The 19,319-nt window shown below is 54.2% G+C and overlaps 4 protein-coding genes across 6 annotated transcripts; 2 read left to right on the top strand and 2 right to left on the bottom strand.

The window, feature by feature from the left end:
* Nucleotides 1-319: 319 nt before the first annotated feature.
* On the bottom strand, nt 320-11,020 carry LOC147190623 (uncharacterized). Of its 3 annotated transcripts, none has more exons than XM_086137129.1 (21): nt 10,652-11,020; nt 9,927-10,148; nt 9,701-9,847; nt 9,558-9,635; nt 9,101-9,171; nt 8,873-9,038; nt 8,663-8,769; nt 8,199-8,414; nt 8,047-8,101; nt 7,619-7,738; nt 7,426-7,544; nt 6,141-7,307; nt 6,024-6,072; nt 5,870-5,947; nt 5,172-5,365; nt 4,921-5,048; nt 3,007-4,844; nt 2,648-2,728; nt 2,159-2,563; nt 1,563-1,745; nt 320-1,410 (listed from the first exon to the last, which is right to left on the bottom strand). In XM_086137129.1, exons 2-21 carry the CDS (start codon nt 10,074-10,076, stop codon nt 1,213-1,215), a joined length of 5,550 nt encoding a protein of 1,849 aa, XP_085993255.1. In that variant the 5' UTR covers nt 10,077-10,148; nt 10,652-11,020; the 3' UTR covers nt 320-1,212. The 3 variants fall into 3 exon arrangements, with proteins under 3 accessions (XP_085993255.1, XP_085993256.1, XP_085993257.1); XM_086137130.1 differs by having other exon boundaries at nt 1,205-1,410; nt 9,927-10,167; XM_086137131.1 differs by lacking the exons at nt 8,873-9,038; nt 9,101-9,171; nt 9,558-9,635; ... (1 more) ...; nt 9,927-10,148; nt 10,652-11,020 and having other exon boundaries at nt 1,205-1,410; nt 8,199-8,362; nt 8,663-8,724.
* A 140-nt stretch (nt 11,021-11,160) lies between these two features.
* On the bottom strand, nt 11,161-14,731 carry ube2g2 (ubiquitin-conjugating enzyme E2G 2 (UBC7 homolog, yeast)). Its single transcript, XM_086137218.1, has 6 exons — nt 14,580-14,731; nt 14,154-14,189; nt 13,481-13,526; nt 13,048-13,166; nt 12,376-12,516; nt 11,161-11,923 (listed from the first exon to the last, which is right to left on the bottom strand). The coding sequence occupies exons 1-6, from the start codon at nt 14,719-14,721 to the stop codon at nt 11,811-11,813; spliced, it is 597 nt and encodes a 198-aa protein (XP_085993344.1). The 5' UTR covers nt 14,722-14,731; the 3' UTR covers nt 11,161-11,810.
* Nucleotides 14,698-16,886, top strand: LOC147190621 (cortexin-3-like). Its single transcript, XM_086137224.1, has one exon. The coding sequence runs from the start codon at nt 15,448-15,450 to the stop codon at nt 15,685-15,687; it is 240 nt and encodes a 79-aa protein (XP_085993350.1). The 5' UTR covers nt 14,698-15,447; the 3' UTR covers nt 15,688-16,886.
* A 724-nt stretch (nt 16,887-17,610) lies between these two features.
* LOC147190620 (uncharacterized) lies at nt 17,611-19,118 on the top strand. Its single transcript, XM_086137212.1, has 6 exons — nt 17,611-17,780; nt 17,920-18,065; nt 18,298-18,362; nt 18,448-18,615; nt 18,861-18,965; nt 19,053-19,118. The coding sequence occupies exons 1-6, from the start codon at nt 17,661-17,663 to the stop codon at nt 19,088-19,090; spliced, it is 642 nt and encodes a 213-aa protein (XP_085993338.1). The 5' UTR covers nt 17,611-17,660; the 3' UTR covers nt 19,091-19,118.
* The last annotated feature ends 201 nt before the right edge of the window (nt 19,119-19,319 follow it).

Raw genomic sequence — 19,319 nt, 5'->3', positions numbered from 1 at the left:
TCTGACTAAGCTGACCTCCTTTTATCCTTGCAGCTGTCGCGGATCATGAGGTCCTCTGGCTCTGCCCTTTTAATTGTTCCCAAGGTGAGGGCCAAACACACGGCCAGGCTGCATTCGGCCATTTCGGTTCCCACCTTTGGAAGAGCCTGCCAGAGAATTTGTGTTGAGTTTGAAATGTTTTAAAGTATTGTACAGCACTTGGAGTTGCATTTTTATGAATGAAAAGTGCTATATAAATAAAGTTTGATTGATTGATATCCCAGGGGGCAGACGGTACCCTCCATTTCATTCACTTGATGACAACAAACTGCTCACCACATATAGTTTTGTTTATTTTATTTTTTTGTATGAGCTATTTACCAACAAGAAAAATCAACGAAATAAATTGAGTTGTCTTTTTTGTTTGGGGAGGGGGCCGGTTGAATCTGATGATGAAGCACTGTAACTGGTTGCCCTATAAAAATCACAACATGGGAAAGCGACGCACAAGGGCTGTATTTCGGCATGTGAGTGTGCCGCTTTCCTGGAGGCGCTCATCACCGATCTCATCTGACTTCCTCCTTGACCTCTCCAACATGATTTGCCGTCTGCGCGCGTGTGTGTTAAGTGCATACACGTGATTGTGATGGGGTTTTGTTTGTGTGTGTTGACCTGGCTGGGGGCCAGGTCAAACAAAGGTCACATTGGGGGATGTAAACAGACGGGAAGTGCTCAACGTGCTCACGTGAGCTGACCTTTGCTCAACAGCCCCTGTTGCCATGGCAGCCAGAATGCATGGGGGTGGGATGACACCCCTCTTCCTCATCTCCATCTCCGTGTTGTCGTGTGCAGAGGATCGCTGGCCCGCTCCCAACTGCCCAGCGTCGGAACTCTCTCTGGGCTGCTCGCTTGAGGTCCGAGAGGGCAGGTTGGCCCGGCTTCCTTCCTCAGCTCGCTGCCATAGGCCAAGCAAACGAGGTGCGTTTCTTTCCCGTCAGGGCGGGAACGCCGGCGTGCGGACGCTTCGGGGCTCCGCGCTTGAAAGCCTCGAGCCTCCTCGGCAAGCCTCAAACATTTGCAGTTCGACTGGCCTGCAGCTTCAAAGCCGCATTCCGAGCGTGCCGTGGCCCCCAAAGTTGAACGTTGAAACCCCAGGTGAACTGCAAAGCCTACTCGGATGCCCTAACGTCGGAATGGAAGCGTAACAGATGCGTGCGTGACCAATTTAATTGATCAGCATTTTGCCGATGGGTGGAGCTCCTCCTCCCTCAGGCTGCGGTCCAATCGCTGCGTCTCGGCCCGCAGGACGGAAGCGACAATGGGCCGCAGCGTGACGGCGGCCAGCGATTGGCCCAGGTCCCGATGAAGCTTGCCGACACAGGGCGCCCTCCGGTGGCCGTCCGCCGCCACTGACCCGTGCGGCCAGCTCACCTGGGGGGAAGGCGGGGGACAGATCCTTCATTGACTTTTTTTTTTTTACCTTCTTCAATTCATCCATTTCAGACGAGTGACTGTCAAAAGGACACCGGTGCCCCCCAGATCGGTGGCCAGACAGCGGCATGGCGACACGTGCGTGCGCGTACCTGTGCAAGTGCGTCTCTCTCCACCCGGAGTTTGCGGTTGTGCTGTTTGAGTTTGCCTTTCTTGCCCTGAGAGCGCTCCAGCTTGATTTCCAGGTGAGCCACGCGACTGTGCAGCAGAAGCAGCCGAGCTCCGTCCCCCTCCTGGCGCCATGCCTCCGGAGCCGAGCGCGGACGCTCCTTGTCCTGCAACCGCAGGATGGATACGCATCTCCGTGGTTCAATCACAGTACAGACATGTACGTACGGGAAGAGGTCAGGCTGGCCAATTCATTGATTTATCGTTATGGGGTTTTTTTTTAGTTTTTTGGGGGGGTGGGAGGGGAGTTCCTCCATAGCCCGGTTGACACGAGGTATTATTTATTTATTTATTTTTTGTGAAGCGCGTTAACACATTTGCGCATGAGACAACGATGATGACATTTTCAAGGGACTGGCGGCACCGGTTCCAAAATTTGGGGGCTGAATTATTTGATTCGATCAGAAGCCCTACCGAGGTGCGCAAGTATGCCAAGGCTTGTCTTTGGCATACTTGTCCAGGAGGAGGCAGCTGGAATCAAAGTGTGACTCGCTGAGAGGTGAAAAGGTCCACATCTTACCTGAGCCCGCGTTTGCCGGTGCCGCCTCCTCGTCAGCTCCTGCTGCGAGCTGCCCAGGCTGTCGCTGCTCCTCAACTGCTCGTCTGCCTCCAGCTTGAGCCCGGCCCTCCTCCTGCTCCTGACCTCCTCCTCCGGCATCTGCTCCTGTTGCTGGAGCGCCTTGGGCTGAGAGCGTTCCTCCTCCTGCTGCTCATGGCTCCTCTTCTGTTCATCTGACTTCCAAATCTCTTGCCCACTCTTCCTCTCTGTTTCCAAGCTCCCTCGTTCTCCCGCCTCTCTCCTCCTCTCCCGCCGCCGGGCTTTGGCTTCGGCTCCTCCAGCTCGGTCGGTCTTGCCCGCATCTTCCTCCTGTTGCTGCTGCTCCTGCAGTGCGCGCCTCAGACGCTCACCCTCCTCGTGGCTTTCCTGGGTAACAAGGAGAAGGCGTCAGGTCGCAAAGGAATGTGGTCGGAGAAGATGGTCACCGTGGAAACCGGCCACACGTCCTACCCGCAGGAGTCTCTGGAGCGACCTCATGGCCTCCTCCTGCGCCTCCTTCTCCTCCCTGGCCTTCTCGCGGCTGTTGCTCACCTGGACACAAAAGCAAGTGGGGGCGGTGCAGCTTTAGCAGTGCAGCACTTGAACACAAGGGGGCGTCGGGCCTCTATGGCTCCTTCCCAGCTCACACCTTGGCCTTTTTTTTTGGACCCCCCCCCACAAGAATTCAGAATATTTGTGGCCCCAATTGAGCTGTTTTTCACCTGAAATGAGTAAATCGTGAAATCATTTGCTAATTTGCTTCCTGTCAATAACAGAACTGCTACCAGTAAAATTAAAAAACGCCTGCGTGCTTGCTGGGCTTGGCTTGCCTGTTCCTGCAGGGCGGTGAGGTCAAGCGCCATCTGCTGGAGCATGCGCCGAGCTTCTCTCAGCTCCTCTTGCACCTCCACTCGCCGCCTCTCCTCCCTCCTCAGAGACTCCCTGAGAGCTGCCAGCTCCTCTTCAGTCCTCGGCAGATTGCGTTCTCGCTCCTCCTCCTCGTCTTTGTCCGCTCGGAGGAGCCGCGCCTTCTCCTTTCCCTCCGGCGTCTGCTCCCCGCAAACATTCTCCTCTTCCGTCTTCCTCGGGGGCTCCTGGACTTTCTCCTCCTCCTTTCGGGCCTCCTGCATGCTCCTCAAATTCCCCAGCTCCTCTTGACGCTCTTGCAGCACGCCGGTCAGTTTCCGCACCTCCTCCTCGCGCTCCTTCAGGACACAGCTGATCTTGGCAGCCTTTTCCCTCCATTCCTGCTCGACAGCGTTCCGGTCCTCCTCCTGGTTGCTCCTCTGTTGCGATTCTGCAAGGCGGAGCTCCAACTCCTCCACTCGGGCCTCTTTTTCCTTCAGCTTTCCTTCGGCCTCCTGAAGCTCCCCGCTTTGCTCCTCTTGGCGCAGCTCCGCCAACCTCAGCCGCTCTTCGACTTGCCGCAGTTGCTCCTCCTTCTCCCGGACTTCTTTCTTCTGCTCCACTTCAAGCTCCTCCACTTCCCGCTTCTCCTTTTCCAGCAGCGTGATGCGAGAGCGCAGCGCCTCCTTTCCCCTTGCGCTCTCCTCCAGTCGTTTGTTTTCTTCTTCTGCCACCAGAGCTTTCTGCTCCTTGCACGCCACCTCCTCCTTCTCCCTCATCTCCCGCAGCAGGCTTTCCGTCCGCCTCCTCAGGGTCTCCAACTGCCCATCCTTTGCGGCCAACTTGTCCCTGAGTTGCTCCGCCTGCTGTTCCCGCCCCTTCAGTTCCTTGAGCAGTCCTTCCACGCGCCTCCTCAGCGTCTCTAACTCCTTGCCCATGGCTTCCTCCTTTGTTCGCTTCCTTTCTCCTTCTTCCACCAACGCTCTCCTCTCTTTGGACGTCGCCTCCTCCCGCCCCTTCATTTCTTCCTGCAGGCCGTCCATGTGTCTCTTCAGGGTCTTCATCTCCTCATCCTTTGTTCTCAACTCTTTCCCAAGTTGCTCCTTCCGTGCCTTCAATTCCACCAGTAGTTCATCCGAGCGCCTCCTCTGGGTCTCCAACTCTGCATCTTTTGTTTCTAAGTCCTTCCTCAGTTGGTCCTCATGCTCCTCCCGCTCCTTCATTTCTTCCTGCAGGCCGTCCATCTGTCTCTTGAGGGTCTTCACCTCCTCATCCTTTGTTCTCAACTCTTTCCCAAGTTGCTCCTTCCGTGCCTTCAATTCCACCAGTAGTTCATCCGAGCGCCTCCTCTGGGTCTCCAACTCTGCATCTTTTGTTTCTAAGTCCTTCCTCAGTTGGTCCTCATGCTCCCCCCGCTCCTTCATTTCCTTCAGTAAGCCATCCGTGCGCCCCCTCAGCGTCTCTAACTCCATTCCCGCGGTGCCCTCGTCCAGTTGCTTCCTTTCTCGTTCGGCCACCAGAGCTTTTTTCTCCTTGGACGCCACCTTGATTTCCTCCTGCAGGCCTTCCACCCTCCTCCTCTGGTTCTCCATCTCCTCATTCTTTGTTTCCAACTCCTCCCTGAGTTGCTCCTCCCGCTCCTTCCTTTCCTTCAGTAGTCCCTCAACGCGCCTGCTCAGCCTCTCCACCTCCCCGTCTTTCGTTCGCAACTCCTTCCCGAGCTGCTCCTTCTCTCGTGTCCAGGCCTCCTCTTTCTCCGTCCGGTGGCGCTCCTTTTGGGAGGTGACTCTCTGCAGCTCCTCCCGCAGACATCGGAGCTCACCTGGTGAAGAACAAAGATAGACGGTGACTGGACGGGTGGCTGAGTAGGAAGTAAAAAAAAGTAATGTAGTATTGACCGGCCAGTGCCTCCTTGGCCTCCTGCAGTGTGCGCACGTGTGCGCCGAGGTGGCTTCGCTCCACACTTCCGCGCGACATCTGTGTCTGCTGCTCCTCCAGTTGTTCCTGCAGGGATGCCGAGCGGCTCCTGATGACAGAGACGGACGGCAAAGCTTTGGAGAAAAATCAATTTGGGGGGGAGGAGGGGGGCGCTCAGTGCGTATAGAGACCCAAGGGGAGCTTGAAATTCCTGGGGAATGGCTTGACTTACTTGAGCTCCTGCGCCTCCTGCTGGTGGAGCTCCCGCTGTGCCCGCAGAGCATCCAGCATCTCCCGCAGCCTCCTGCTCTCGCTGCGCTGCTCTTCGTGGACGCCTTCGATCCTGGCCATCTCCTCGGCCGCCAGCTGCAGCTCCCGCTGCGCCTCCTTCAGCTCCTGGAGCACCGATGCGTGCTGGGAGGAGCGCTAAAGGGGGGCGCGGTCGATTAGGGTTATTTTGCAAAGGGCCCTTATCTATCGGATCGAAGAGTGGGAAGGTTGATGCCGCCCAGACCGGAAATACGCCTGCCCAACATCGGACTGTCTGCGACACAACGGTGGCGACTCCTACGCCGTATATGAGCCACACCTGCTCAAGCTCGCAACCCGCATCCGTGGCCCTGGGAGCCGAGCCCTTTTGGGGGGTGGGGGGGGGGGGGGGGGGGGTACGGCATCAAAAAGCAAATGGGGAGTGACGATCACGACACTTTGGCCGCCGTTCCAGCAATGTTGGAAGGCAAATCGTTTCCCCAACTTCTATATCTGGCGAAGAATCTTTTGGACTGCATTGGCAACTTTTAGGGCCAGCGCTTCAAGCTACTCTGTGCTGTCCGTTAAATCGGGGGTCCGTTCATTTGTGTGTTCACTTTTATTCATTTCATTTTTTTTTTTTTTTTTTTTTTGTCGGAGCGCGACGACAAACGAGCGTACCTTGAGGAGGGCGTCTCTGACGGCCGCCGCTTCTTCTTCTGCCCTGGCTCTGGCCAGCTCTTCTCTCTGCAGGGCCCCCTGCGGGATAACGTGCATCAGTGCGGGCGCGGCAAGCGGAGATTGAAGAAGCAACGTCTGTGGGCTGTCCTGTCACCTTCACGTCTCTGATGATGGCCTCCCTTTGCAGCAGCTCAGCGTCGAAACTGCAACGGCCACAGGTCAGTCGCGTGACCGCTCGACAGCCTAGCGTGACAGCGGCGGCTCCTCCTACCTCTTCTGCACCTCCTCCTCTCTCTTCTGCAGCTCCTCCTGCCTCTTCTGCACCTTCCGCTCTCTGGTCTGCACCTCTTCCTCTCTTGTCTGTAGCTCCTCCCGTCTCTTCTGCAACTCCACCCGTTTTTGCTGGAGCTCCTGCTCCCCTTTGAGCACTTCCTTCTCTCGTTTGTGTAGCGCTTCCTCTCCCTCACGCACCTCCTCCCCTGTCTTTTGCAGCTGTTGCTCTCTTTTCTGCTGAGCCTCCTCCCCCATTTGCACCTCCTCCTTGCTCTTCTGCACCTTCTCCTGTTCCTCCAGCAGCTCCCGCTCCCTTCTGAGCACCTTCTCCTCTCTTTTGTGTAGCGCTTCCTCTCCCTCACGCAACGCCTCCCCCGTCTTTTGCAACTGTTGCTCTCTCTTCTGCAGGCACTCCTCCTCCGTTTGCACCTCCTCCTTGCTCTTCTGTACCTTCTGCTGCTCCTCCAGCAGCTGCTGCTCCCTTCTTAACACCTCCGCCTCTCTTTTGTGTAGCGCTTCCTCTCCCTCACGCAACGCCTCCCCCGTCTTTTGCAACTGTTGCTTTCTCTTGTGCAGGGACTCCTCCTCCGTTTGCACCTCTTTCTTGCTCTTCTGCACCTTCTCCCGTTCCTCCATCAGCTCCCGCTCCCTTCTGAGCACCTCCGTCTCTCTTTTGTGTAGCGCTTCCTCTCCCTCACGCAACTCCTCCCCCGTCTTTTGCAACTGTTGCTCTCTCTTCTGCAGGGACTCCTCCTCCGTTTGCACCTCCTCCTTGCTCTTCTGTACCTTCTGCTGCTCCTCCAGCAGCTGCTGCTCCCTTCTTAGCACCTCCTCCTCTCTTTCGTGTAGCGCTTGCCGTCCCTCACGCACCTCCTCCTCTCTCTTCTGTAGCTCCTGCTGTGCTTTATGGACCTCCTCCTGCCTCCCCCGCAGGTCCTCCTCCCTGTTGTGCACCTTCTCCACTCTGTTCTGCAGCTCCTCCTCTCTCTTCTGTAGATCCTCCTCTTCCTGACGCAACTCCCCGTCTCGCTTGTGTAGCCCCGCCTCCTTGCTCAGCACGTCCTCTTCCTTCCTCCGCAGTGCTTCCTTTGTCCTTTGCAGCTCCTCCTCCCTGGTGCGAAGCTCCGCCTCCGGACGCTGCGAAGGAGGCGCACCCTCCTGCTGTCTGCGCCCATCAGATTTCACCATTTGATTACTTCAAGATGTACTTCAAATATCATTCATTCCGAGCAGTGTGACTTGAGTGCGCGAGAAGCGGAAGGCGATGATTGACGGCCACTAACCTGTCAAGGGCGGGCGGGCACCGCTGACGCTTGCGCTCGTCGTCGTCCTGCAGTTGCTCCACGCGCATCTGCAGCGAGGCCTTCTCCTCGCCCAGCTGCCGCACGCTAAGCTCCGCCCTCTGACAAACAAAAGCTCCGTTGGCTCAATCTGTGACCTCTGACCCTGGCGCCGGTGCCGGTGCGTGAGACAGACCTGCAGTTCTTGCTGTCTCCACTGCAGGGCGCTCTCCGTCTGCGAGAGGATCCACAGCAGGGAGGATGCATCCCGGCAGAGGACTGACTGTGAGGGGGCGCTCACATTCAACGTGCGGCACTGGCCCAGCGCGAAGAGAACAGCAGCAGCGACAAGACCAAACGCAACGACAAAACGAACCAGGTTATCGAATTGCTGTTCACAAACAAGACATCGGCGTACACAAAGTCAACTGGGCCTCATGTAGTCGCTCACAAACGACAACAAGGGGACGTTTGCAAATGTGTAGCGGTTCACAAACACTGAGACGTGACACGCAAACAATGTCGTGTCGCTCCCAAGGCCAGGACTCCAGACAGCTGTTCATAAAACGCCAACGAGACGTCACGTGGTTGTTGACAAATGGCAAGCGGGTGCAAGTCACCCACCAGCTTGCCGACAGCCTGCGCTACAGCCTCCGGCGTGCCCTCGGCGTCTGGCATCCTGAAAGACACGACACAACGCAGCCCGTCTGACACAGCGGAGCGCGACGCCGTGCCACGGAAACCCACCAATGGCATCCAAGAACAAGGAAGCTTACTTGTCCTCGGACGGGGCCTCCAGCAGCTCGCCCACCGTCAACGTCCCCAGACTGGACGAGGCGGACCGGGCCGGAGAGGAGGGCGGGGGAGCGGTTGGCGCCGACGGCAAGGCCGGCAGCCGGTACATTTTGATGAGGTGCAAAGAAGTCGAGTCGCAGCTGGACTGAAGCGATAAGGACAGACGGGACAGCTCCGTCCTCATCTCCAAGAGATCCCTCAACACGCACACACACACACACACACACTCACATCAAATTCACGTCGACGGTCCTCATGCATAATGTGCACGCACGCAGACACACATCGACGGTCCTTTCGCACAGTTGCACAACAGACATACAAACAGAATCCAAATACAGGAGCCAAACATTTACACAGGCATATCTGATCCATCCCACACACATATTGACACAGTTGGCACGTGAGCATCCATGAAGGCGCAGTTGTGTGTGCACTGGCGTACCTGTCAGCGGCAGTTCTGAGGGCACGACAGTGCTGTCTGAGTGACATCACGCACCTCCACACGCACCACAGCTGGTCCTGATGCTGAGCCACCTCACTGGACACGCACTATACACACACACACACACACACACACACACTTCTGTCAAAACTACCCCGCCCTCAAAAAAAACCCCCAAAAAACAACAAGAACAAAGGACAGTCCACATACCTCTCGCTCTCTTTGCCAATGGAACGCCCGACGTTCCGCCTCCTCCAAGGCTCGGGTCAAATCGGCCGTCAGCTTGCGGACACGCTCCGTCAGGATCTCGTTGGCCCGCTCCGATTGGCTGAGCTGCAGCCGCAGGACCGAGGTGGTCTGGGCCAGGCCTGATGCCCTGAAACATACAAATGCAAATACACTTGGAATGACAGCTCTCTTGCTCGCACACACACACACCTTTGCTGTTCCTCCTCCAGGCTGATGAGGGCGCACTCCAGCGACTCCGAGGTGTCCCTCCCGATGCTCATCTACAAAACACACAGGCAGTGTGCACCACTAAAACAATGCAGCGGCATTTCTAGAAGGTCTGACGCGCTGACAAATTCATCCAGAAGGCAGAAAGAGCAGCTTTGTTTTGGCTATCTGCTGTGGTATGAATGCAAACAAGCTGCCGCAGCCATCACAGACCCAGCAGACTTCCTTTGGGACACATAATGCTGAAAACTCTGTTCCATTCAAAGTTTGGAAAAAAGCCACATTGCAATTTTATGGGGGGTTAAAAAAAAGTATTGGAATGGCAACAATGACCAATAATTCAGAGAGTCATCAGTCAATTATTCAAAATGAAGGGAATTGGGCGCTTTTGCCGTGATTGAGCAAATCATATGAAAACGAGGCTTCGACATGCATTCACCTGCGTGCTCATCAGCTGGCTGTGTCCAACCTTCAGCTCTGACTCCAAACTTTGACATCGTTCTCTGTACTCCATCACCTGCAGGGAAGCAGCGGCGGTAGCAGCATAGCTGTCGCACGCACCCATCCTCGAGTGTTGCTGACCTTGTTCTGCAGCCGATGCACGAGCAGCGCCTGCCGGGCCTCCCTTTCCCTCGCCTCCCTGTCGCGCCTCCTCCTCTCTCTCCGCTCCTCCTCCTCCACCTCCTCAAGATGGGCGCGGGACAGCGAGGGAGACACTGACTGCTCCAGCTGGGGAGGGCGAGAACCAGAGAATGAAGCATCAGCAAAAGAGTAAGGGCACCTGCGAGGACGCCGCGCACGCGCTCACCCTCTCGCCCAGCGCCCTGGCCCTGGACGCCAGCTCCTCCCTCTGGGCCCGACTCTCGGCCAGCTCTTCCTGCAGGAGGCGCACTTCCTGCCGCAGCTCCGCCCTCTCCCGCTGCCAGCCCATCGGCGGCTGCGAGTCTGCGGCTGCCATCAGCTGAAACGCGCCCAAGGCCGCTGCAGCCCCCACCGCGGCACGTGGTGGTGTTGGCTCGCCAAGTGCCCCCTTGAGATGCGAGTGTCAACTGTTCGGTGAGCACGTCACGTTTTAAAACCCTCACATCTCAAATTGTTGTCATCACATTACAACGCACAATTTAAGATGCTAAAATGTGAAATTGATCACATTGTCGCGCAAGCGCCACTTCGGGCCTGGGGTCTGTAGTGCGCAAAGTTTCCCTCATACAGCAAGACAAATAAATCGAGTCGACGAGCGAAAGCTGGCATCTTGCGAAAAACTGGTGAAACTACACTTGAATCGGTCTCTCGGTTTGTACTTCCGTACAAACACGTGAAGTGTACACCCTTTCCTTCTCATTTACCCGTCCAAAGTTAAACTCATCAGTCTCAAAAAGACGTAGATTCAACGACCAAAATGAAAGAAAAGTGAAGCAAAGAAGCCCGCCCGCCAAAGGGGTCGAACGGCTAAACAGCGGCATGCTAAGCGGTAGTCGTACAGGGAATGGTTTTGTTCAGATAAAAAAGGAAAAAAAATAAACAAGCATTTACCCGGAGGAGGTATTCTCTTGTTGCTTTTGTGTTGTCAACTTATTCAAATGAGGCGGGCAACGAAACCTTTCAATCCAGGCGACGACGCGTGATGATGACGTTCACAAAACAGCAAAAAGACATCCGGGATCGCAACCGTTTTCAACACGAGCTCCTACCACCGATTACATTTGTTAAATTCAACAATTATTTAGACCCCAAAAAGACAACGTCGATTTTAAGCCGCGCCTTTATGGTAAAGTCTGGTGAAAGTCGCGACCATTCGTCTTTGGTTGCCGCTCGCTGCAGGTACCGGATGTATGTACACCGGCCGCCACATTGACTCGGCGTTGTCGTCGATGAATGACGTCATTCTATGGCAACACCAATAGGACAAAGGCTATTACAGTACACCCCACTGAAGAGTGACCCCACCTGTCGTAATCAATCATTTTTTTCCCCGCAAAATTCATCCATGTTTTGCCCAAAGAACCTCAATACAATTTCTGCAACACACACCAACCACAATCTTCTGAACATTTGCATTGTTTCTTTGTTTATTGTACAACATACTTGTCAAACAGTCAAATAACACCGCGATGGGAGTCGGCGATGAAGTCAAGTTGCACTCAAGATTATTTTTGGAGGAAATAATGATTCAAATCCACACACGGTAAATTATGGCCGCCCTGAATGCCGTTCTTCCATAGCCAACTTCAACTTGTACAAGGACGCCAGAAGTAGCAAAGGAAAGAACATTCCAACTACCCTCCACAAGTGTGCTAAATTGTCTTACGAGTCAGGACCTGAAGCAGGATATGAAGCACACGGAAGAAAAGCACAAACGGATCTCCGTAGAAAAGAAATACCTCCCAATGTGAGCGTGTCATCAGCTGGCAACCTCCCCTTGAGTCTTCTGCAATGTCATGTGATTCTCTTACATGGCCAATGAGCAGCCAGGAGTGGAGGGCTCATGATGTGACAACACTTCCTGATGGTGGGACTTGGGGTCAGCTCTTCTCAGGGTGGCGGTGCAATCAAACGTCACGTTGCTGTCACGGACGAAGGTCAAAGCAGTCCATGCTGCTGCGTGCATGTATACGCACGCGCGCACGCACACGCACACACACACACACACACACACACACACACACACACGGCAGTAGGTGTTGAGATCACACTAAAGGCCCAGGGACTTGCGTACGATCTTCTGAGCCAGTTTGTAAAAGTGATCCCGGTCCTCCCGCCACATTTTCGAGGCGTCCACGTTGGCGCCGCTTTCGTCATTCGGCTCTGTGTGAGAGAGAAAGAGAGAGAGAGACATACACACACACACACAAGAGGGGAATGAGTGTTTCCATGGTGACATGTTTTTTGTGTCCAGTGCGGAAACTATCCTAGCCCTCTTTGGGCAGTAGGCGGGGGACACCCTGAACCGGTTGCCAGCCAATCGCAGGGCACACAGAGACCAACAACCATCCGCACCCACACTCACACCTTGGGACAATTTTGAGTATTCAATCAGCATGCCATGCATGTTTTTGTAATGTGGGAGGAAACCGGAGTACCCGGAGGAAACCCACGCAGGCCCATGGAGAACATGCAAACTCCACACCACACACGGAGGCCGGAGCTGAATTGAACCTGCTATCTCTCCGCTGTGAGGTCGAAGTGCTAACCACTGGACCACACACACACACACACACACACACACACATGTATATATCCACCACGCACGCGACTACCTGCGAGCATGCTAACCACCGACAGCAGGATCTTCTCCACGCTCTGGACGGGACTCCACCGTTCGGCGCTGCTCTCATAGCCCATGGGGTCGTCGCCGGGCGCGTGCAAGATCGAGATACACACGCGGCCGTCGGGGTAGACTGGGGGTGAAGCAAACACACCCGACTCAACTGACATCACACCTCACTTGTCCACGTGCGGAAAAAAAAAAGGGGTCCAAATGAGGATTTTAACCTTCTTCTCGACCGCCGTACTTTGACGGCGTCAGTATCAGGTCAAGTACGTTATTCTTCGAGTAGGCATAGACGAGGGTGGCGCCTAGCTTGGCAGTGAAATTCAGCTTTGAAAATCCCCGTGATGACAAACAGATCCCTGTAAATGGGGCTGCTGCATCACTTTTGAGACAATCGGTCTCGGAGAGAGCCAGGTTTAGGCACCTGACGCATGAACGGGGTGCAGTCGAGGCAAGCGTCATTGTGGTCTGGCATTTCTTTTCTTTTTGTCATCACCTTGACATCCCTCTCATTTTTCAGCGGAACGTTTCTCAGTGACTTTTGGGGGAACTCTTCAAATATTTCGGCCACATTTCTTTTCTTTGGAAGGAAGCCTTTTGGCGTTTGTCTGCCAGCGCAGCGTAGATTGTTGCCAAGTGTTGTGAGCGGAGCACCTACTGTTGGGGTGAAACATGTCACAGGTGAACCTCATCTTGGGGGGGCTGAGCGGGTAGTCGGAGGGGAAGGTGAGCACGGCCGGAAAGACGCCGCCCTCGAAGCACGTGTCCTGCGGTCCCCTGAAAGGCATAAAAATGACACAAACTTGGCCCCTGGACGAGAACGGCGACACACGTGCTTTGACATCGGGATTTTGCGATACAATCGCAGCTAGGAGTGGCCCTCCAGTGGTTTAGGAGGAAATGTTGAGAGCAGGTGCCACCATCCAAGTTTCTCGTGTCTCAAGTGTGGGGCCCGCAAGTAAATAAATAAATAAACAATGGTCGCAATGGCGGTTCGGAGGTGCAAAAACTCTCCAATCGGGTGGCTCGTCTTTCAAGGCCTCGCTGTACGTCACCCAAGGGAAGAGTCAAGCTTGCGGAGCACAACTCACATGATGAGCGCCTCCCACTCAAAAAAGTTCTCCTCATTGGCGGGACCTGCAAAAGAGGGCAAGACACATGCAAAGGTCGTGTCAGCAAGGCCAAGACACACACCCGCCCCCAGCTACCGCGGCCACGACTCACCGAGACCCCCTAAGGAGGTCGAATGCCGGCAAAGCATTCGCTTTGCGTCCATCAAACTACCGCATTCATAGCGATATCTTTTCTTGGCAGCCAAAAGTCTCAAAGGCAAAATGTTTCAAAGCTTTGGCCCAGGTCTGCAACCAACGATGAGTTGAATCATTGACCGATCTCCTAATCTTTTTTTTTGGGGGGGGGGGCGGTTCTGTTGCTCGATGAATGCGATTCAAATAAAATTGCATTCAGCTCCTCATTTGCTGGGGGTTGCAAATGTCTTTGGCTGAAATCCCAAACATGTGGACACACAACACTAAAACATCCAATCGGGGAGGTTTTCTGCAGGTAACTGAGAATAACAAATAACAAGGCAGCTTTGGCGCCACAAAGCTACACCGAAGTGAGTGATGGAGCATCATGTAGTGCCTCGCCCCCATCTCGTGGTGGCGAGTACAGTAGCCAAAGACTTTTGGGTGTAGCGTCCATCCCTCACAGATTGTGGCAAAGGCAAAAGCTTTTCCAGACACAGCAGGATGAAGGACGTACCTGCGACGATTCCCTCTGGCGGGTTGAGTGTCAGCTCTGGAAGCAAACACACGTACACGCACACACGTTACTTCCGGTGTGTACTCGGCTGTCATGCTAACATGCTAAGATGCTATGCTGGGCCGCCTCGAGTTCAACGACAACAGCAGCGACCAGGGGCGTCGCATGTCGGAACGGAAGACGCGTCAGCATTTCGCTCCGAACAACAACAAATTTGTGGTGGCGGTGCTGATCGATCGCCTGGGCCGCGCGAAGCTCAACACTCAATTTGACACAAACACAAAAAAGCTCCAACATATCAGCGCTCAACTTCGTTGTCCGCCTCCGCGGAAGCGACGCACGAAGACGCGGCAGCCGTCAAGGAACAAAATGTGTTGTTGTTGATGTTGCGGCAGCTGTGGAAGATGTCAGTGCGATTGTGCTCACGTTTGTATTCGGCCATGAGTCTCTTGAGCGCGGTGCCCGCCATCGCCGCCGCCGTGGTCGTTGTCGCGACAACACCGATCGACTGATTGACGGGCGATGGCGTCACGCGGCAGACCGCCTCGACCTCAACGCGCATGCGCATACCTGCGCGTCCTTCTGTTTTTTTGTATTTTAAACTTTATTGAACACTGAAAATGACAGACGGTCAAGTAAGGCCAGCAAATGCTATTATAGCATCCTAACTAAAAACAAAACAACAACCATCCAACGGTAATTCTTGCATGAAGAGAGAAAACAAAAATGAAAGAAAATAAAATAACAAGGTGCATTTTAATCTCAGACTAAATGAGGCCTTTTTTTTTTTTTGCCAAAAATGTCACAATTTAGCGGGCCTGAGCTCCTGAAGCCCTGTGCCGATTGACCTCAAATGTAAGATTCAGTGCTGCTGTGCAATCAGTATCAACAAGTACACCAAGTTGCATTCAAATACAAATCTGCTTGGTTCACCTCACTGGCAGATTTTTGGCCCCTGTGACATGATGTGACTGGTAATGTGAGGCATGTTATGGCTCATGCGATGTCACATGACATGTGGGGGTGCGGATGGGTGCCGGCGGCCGTGATGGTCGAGAGAAATACACCGGCCGTTTGGGAAAATACTTTCCCGGAATTCCCGATGGTCTCCCCGCCCCCGGTCAGGTGTCACGCGACGCTCGGCACGCAACGTGTTAAGTTGCAGAGCGACGGTGAGCATTTGACGAGCTGTTGGGCTAATTTTAGCCCCGGCGCTTGAAGTTCTCTTATTTTTGGATCGGGGAGTCTGACGCGTGTTGGTGTTGGTGCGCTCACGTCAACTTTTGTTTCCAGCATGACGGAGCAGGTCTACAGTGGTGCCGTGCCATCCTCATATCCGGAGCCCTGGTCTTCACCCCTCCTCAGCCTGGAGCAGGGCACCGCCTTGGTCTTGGTCCTCGGGCTCTTGTTGTTCCTGGCTGTGCTGATGGTGCGCTGCTTCCGGATCCTTCTGGACCCGTATCGCAGCGTGCCGGCCTCCAACTGGACCGACTACACCGACAAGGACGCCTTCGACTACCGCATCATCTCCTGACAGGCGGCGTGAGAGGAGGCGGCGAAAGAGAGCTGGCTGTCGCTTGCGCCGAACGTCGACTGGCCTGCTCGCCGTGACTCCCTGACCTCTGACCCCTGGACCGCAAAAATCATGACAAGCGAAATGGTGGACAACAGTCTGACGCCAAACTTGCACCTTTGAGTGCGAGACAGTTGTTGGCGTTTGTCGTCAATTTCCAAACGGGCCTCGGGAGCGAGTTTGAAGAAAAAGGGGCTTTTGAAAAGCATGACCTTCTGCCCTTGGGCTCTCCGGCCACCTTTGAACCCAGGGCCAATCACGCCGCTTTACGCACAGCACGCACGTCACCTTTGGTATTTGATCTGACTCATTCCAGTTTTGTCTATGTTTCTGTTTGCTCGATCGACGAAGGCTTCTGATTGGTCGGCGGCACTCCGCCGCCGCATGACGTGCTGCATGTTTTTTAGAGTTTTTTTTTTTTTTTTTTTTTGCGCCACTGTCCCGAGTGAAATCTGGAAATCGATGAGATTTGAATGCCTCTCAATCCCTCCCAAATGCTGTTCTGTGTTTTTGTCTTGTATTCTTTGTCGCGGCAGATCTGTTTGAAAGGCACACGGGCATTAAAACACACACCGGCTTCTCCTTTTTTTTTTTTTTTTCTGACAAGTTTCGTCAGACTGTACTTTTTCAGTTTTAGGTCAGCTAAATCGATTTTATTGGCTAAATGCACAATTCCTATCCTGTCGAGTACACCTTTTTGGGGGGGGAGGGGTGGGATGCAATACCTCTCTCCACATTGCCCATCAGAGCCGTTTGCTTTGAATCGGTTCATTTCACTGTGTATTGACCTTATGACGCTCTGTGACCTCTGACGCTCCCGCTCGTTGGCCGCCGAGTTGAAAGTCCTTCAGACAAGCCACGTGTCCGGGGGCGGGTTAGGGGGTTTGTTGAGTTGAAGCCCTCATTGATTTACGCAGTACAAGTCCGAGTCATCAAATGAACAAAAACTTAGGTTACTACACACACACATTACTCAACGTTACTAAATGTTTGTCAATATCATTCAATGTCCAAAAATATTCATGTTCCAAATGTCGCTTTATGTGAACAAATGTACCGGCAAGTGTCACAAGCGATGAATAAAACGGCACAATGACTCAGCTGACTGCTTGCTAAATGTTGACCAAGGTTATTTCAATGTTAAACAGTAGCTTGCTAAATGTCAGTCAATGTTGACAAATGTCAATTGGGGAAAACAAATCTCAACTTGGCTTGGCCAGAAGTTGTCGGATGCGCCTCCACGAGTCTGAAACGCATGCCTTCGTCACATCTCGGCTGGATGACTGCCATGCACGTGACTTTTGGAGTCAGCCAATTCTCCACGAAGCGTCTCCGCTTGGACCCGAATGCCGCCGCGTCACTCCTCCTCTGCCGTGCCCTCGCTGGCTCATTCTCAAGTTCTTTTGAGGAAGATCTTCTGATTTGTATTCCAATCTGTGAATGGCCTGGACTTGATTTTTAGTTGGACTGTTTTCAGACCGTCTTCATTCTTAAGCGGCACCGTCACGTGGTGGTCGGTGGACGGCGAGTGGCAAAATGGCAGCCCCAGCAGATGCATCGAAAGCGCTGCGTTTTTTTTTTTCCTGTTCCGTTGACATTGCCCGGGGGCAATATTCACGAAAATGCCGCGTTCAGACTCGTGCGGGCCTATTGAACATTTTGCCCTTTGAAATGTGAACGGCAATCCGGAGGTGTTGATTGCAAGCGCGACGACGCACGTCTCGATGCGACGAAAAATTGGTGTTGCAGGATGTTTGGGAGCGTGCGACGAAAACGTGTCAATGACGGAGTAAATGATTGACGCGGCCAGCAGAGTCAGCGGCCGGCAGGTGACCTTGGCTAAACAAAGAACGCGTGGCCACAAACGGCAACGTTGGGGTATAAAAGCGGCGCGGTCGACGCTCTTCGCCGGTCTCGCCTCATCTTCAATCGTCATGAAAGCCTGGTGCCTCCACTTCCTGTTCGCGCTGCTGTGCTCGGACGTCGTCGCCATGCCGACGCCCGAGGAATGCGCGACGCTGCTCGCCCCGTTGCCGCTTGACGACCGCCAGCAGGTGAGCCCCGACATGCGCTCGCTTAGACCGAATATTCCTCCCAAGACCAAAGCAGAACCAAGCGGAGCCTCGCCGTTGGCTCGGCCGAGACCTTGTGGCTTCGCGTGTTGGTGACGCGCGGGCGCTTTGCTGTGGGCAGCTGTCGGGCCAGCGGACGTTCATCTCGGGCTACACGGACAACAAGCTCTTCGACGCCATCCTGAAAATCAGCGAGAACACCCGTATCACCATCACCGCCGCCGCCCACAACGACAAGGACTTGCACCTCTACGAGGAGATGATGATGTGAGTCTGCCACGCCCCCGGCCTGCGACACTTTGAAAGATCCTCTTCTTCACGCTACTTTTATGACCGGTTTCCAGCTCTTCTCCGACCCTCACCACTTTTTCACACAACTCCTTTCTGACGGTCCATCAACATTTCACCACTCCTCCATCCCTTTTTCGTTGTTGTTGTTGTTTTTTTGTTGCAACCTCACTTTTGGTAAGCGTCAACGCCGGCCGGCTCTGCTTTCCAGGAACGGTACCTGCTTCGGCACCAAGATGAACATCTCCATTGACGGCAACGTGGCATCCGGCAAAGGTGAGCCGTCTTTGTCGTCCGACGCCGGCGCCTTTGGCGTTTGTGTCGCCCGTGGACTCTGACGTTGGCGTTTTGTCGTCCTCAGTGCAAAACATCTCGTCCGTCTACCACTTGCTGCCCACGTGCGATGGCTGCCAGGTGTTAAACATCAACAGCACGGCTCGTGGCCTGAAGACCTTCCTGGAGGTTTTCGGCATCCACCTCGACGAAGCCGTCAACGACGAGATCAGTGCCCGCTCCATCTACCTGTTCGGTGAGGGGGAAACATCAAGCCCACGCCTGACCCGATTGGTTCTGCGCGCACATGTGTCCGCCAGCATGTGATGTCACGCTATTGCTCGAGACCATTCTTTAGGCTAAACGCTAGCGAGTACGACTGTTGCTCCTGATGTGAAGGCTGTTAGCTCGCGATGACTGACCTGCATTTGAGGTGCTCTGCCGCCATCTTGTGGCGTCCGTAAGCTATGGCGCCCAAAAGAGACGCTTTTCCTTCCGCAGCTTCAGGGAACACGGTCAAGGACTCCGACCTGGAACACTTCAAGAAGCAGGCCCACTGCTTGGGCTTCTCCGGGGAACCCAACTTCATAATCGACCCCAAAAAAGGTTCGGGGCCGCACTGGCGCCTCTCTCGCGAATCCCGCCAATCGTGCAGTACCTGTCAGTCATGTTTTCTCTTTTTGTCTTTCGCAGCCTTTTGTGACGGCCACGACGTGGTCATGCTCAACTGACGTGCTGATTAAAGAAACCAAAGAGCAACATGAGTCTGTGTGTTTTTTTTTTTTTGTGGCGCAGCTAGCCACGCTCATCGTTAGCGACACACGACAGCACCGCCTGCAATCAATCAAATCAGACTTTGGACTATCGGTCCACTTGATCATCAAACAAACCAGGTCAATGACACTAAGCACACGCTCTCTCTCGCACACACACACAAAGACTCGCCTTCTGTAATGGGTG

This window comes from Hippocampus guttulatus, chromosome 18 (genome assembly GCF_054856545.1).
Source record: "Hippocampus guttulatus isolate MCC_2025c chromosome 18, RoL_Hgut_1.0, whole genome shotgun sequence".
Lineage (NCBI taxonomy): Eukaryota > Metazoa > Chordata > Actinopteri > Syngnathiformes > Syngnathidae > Hippocampus > Hippocampus guttulatus.
The sequence above is the reverse complement of the archived record's forward strand: the minus strand, read 5'-3'. Positions and strand labels throughout refer to the sequence as shown.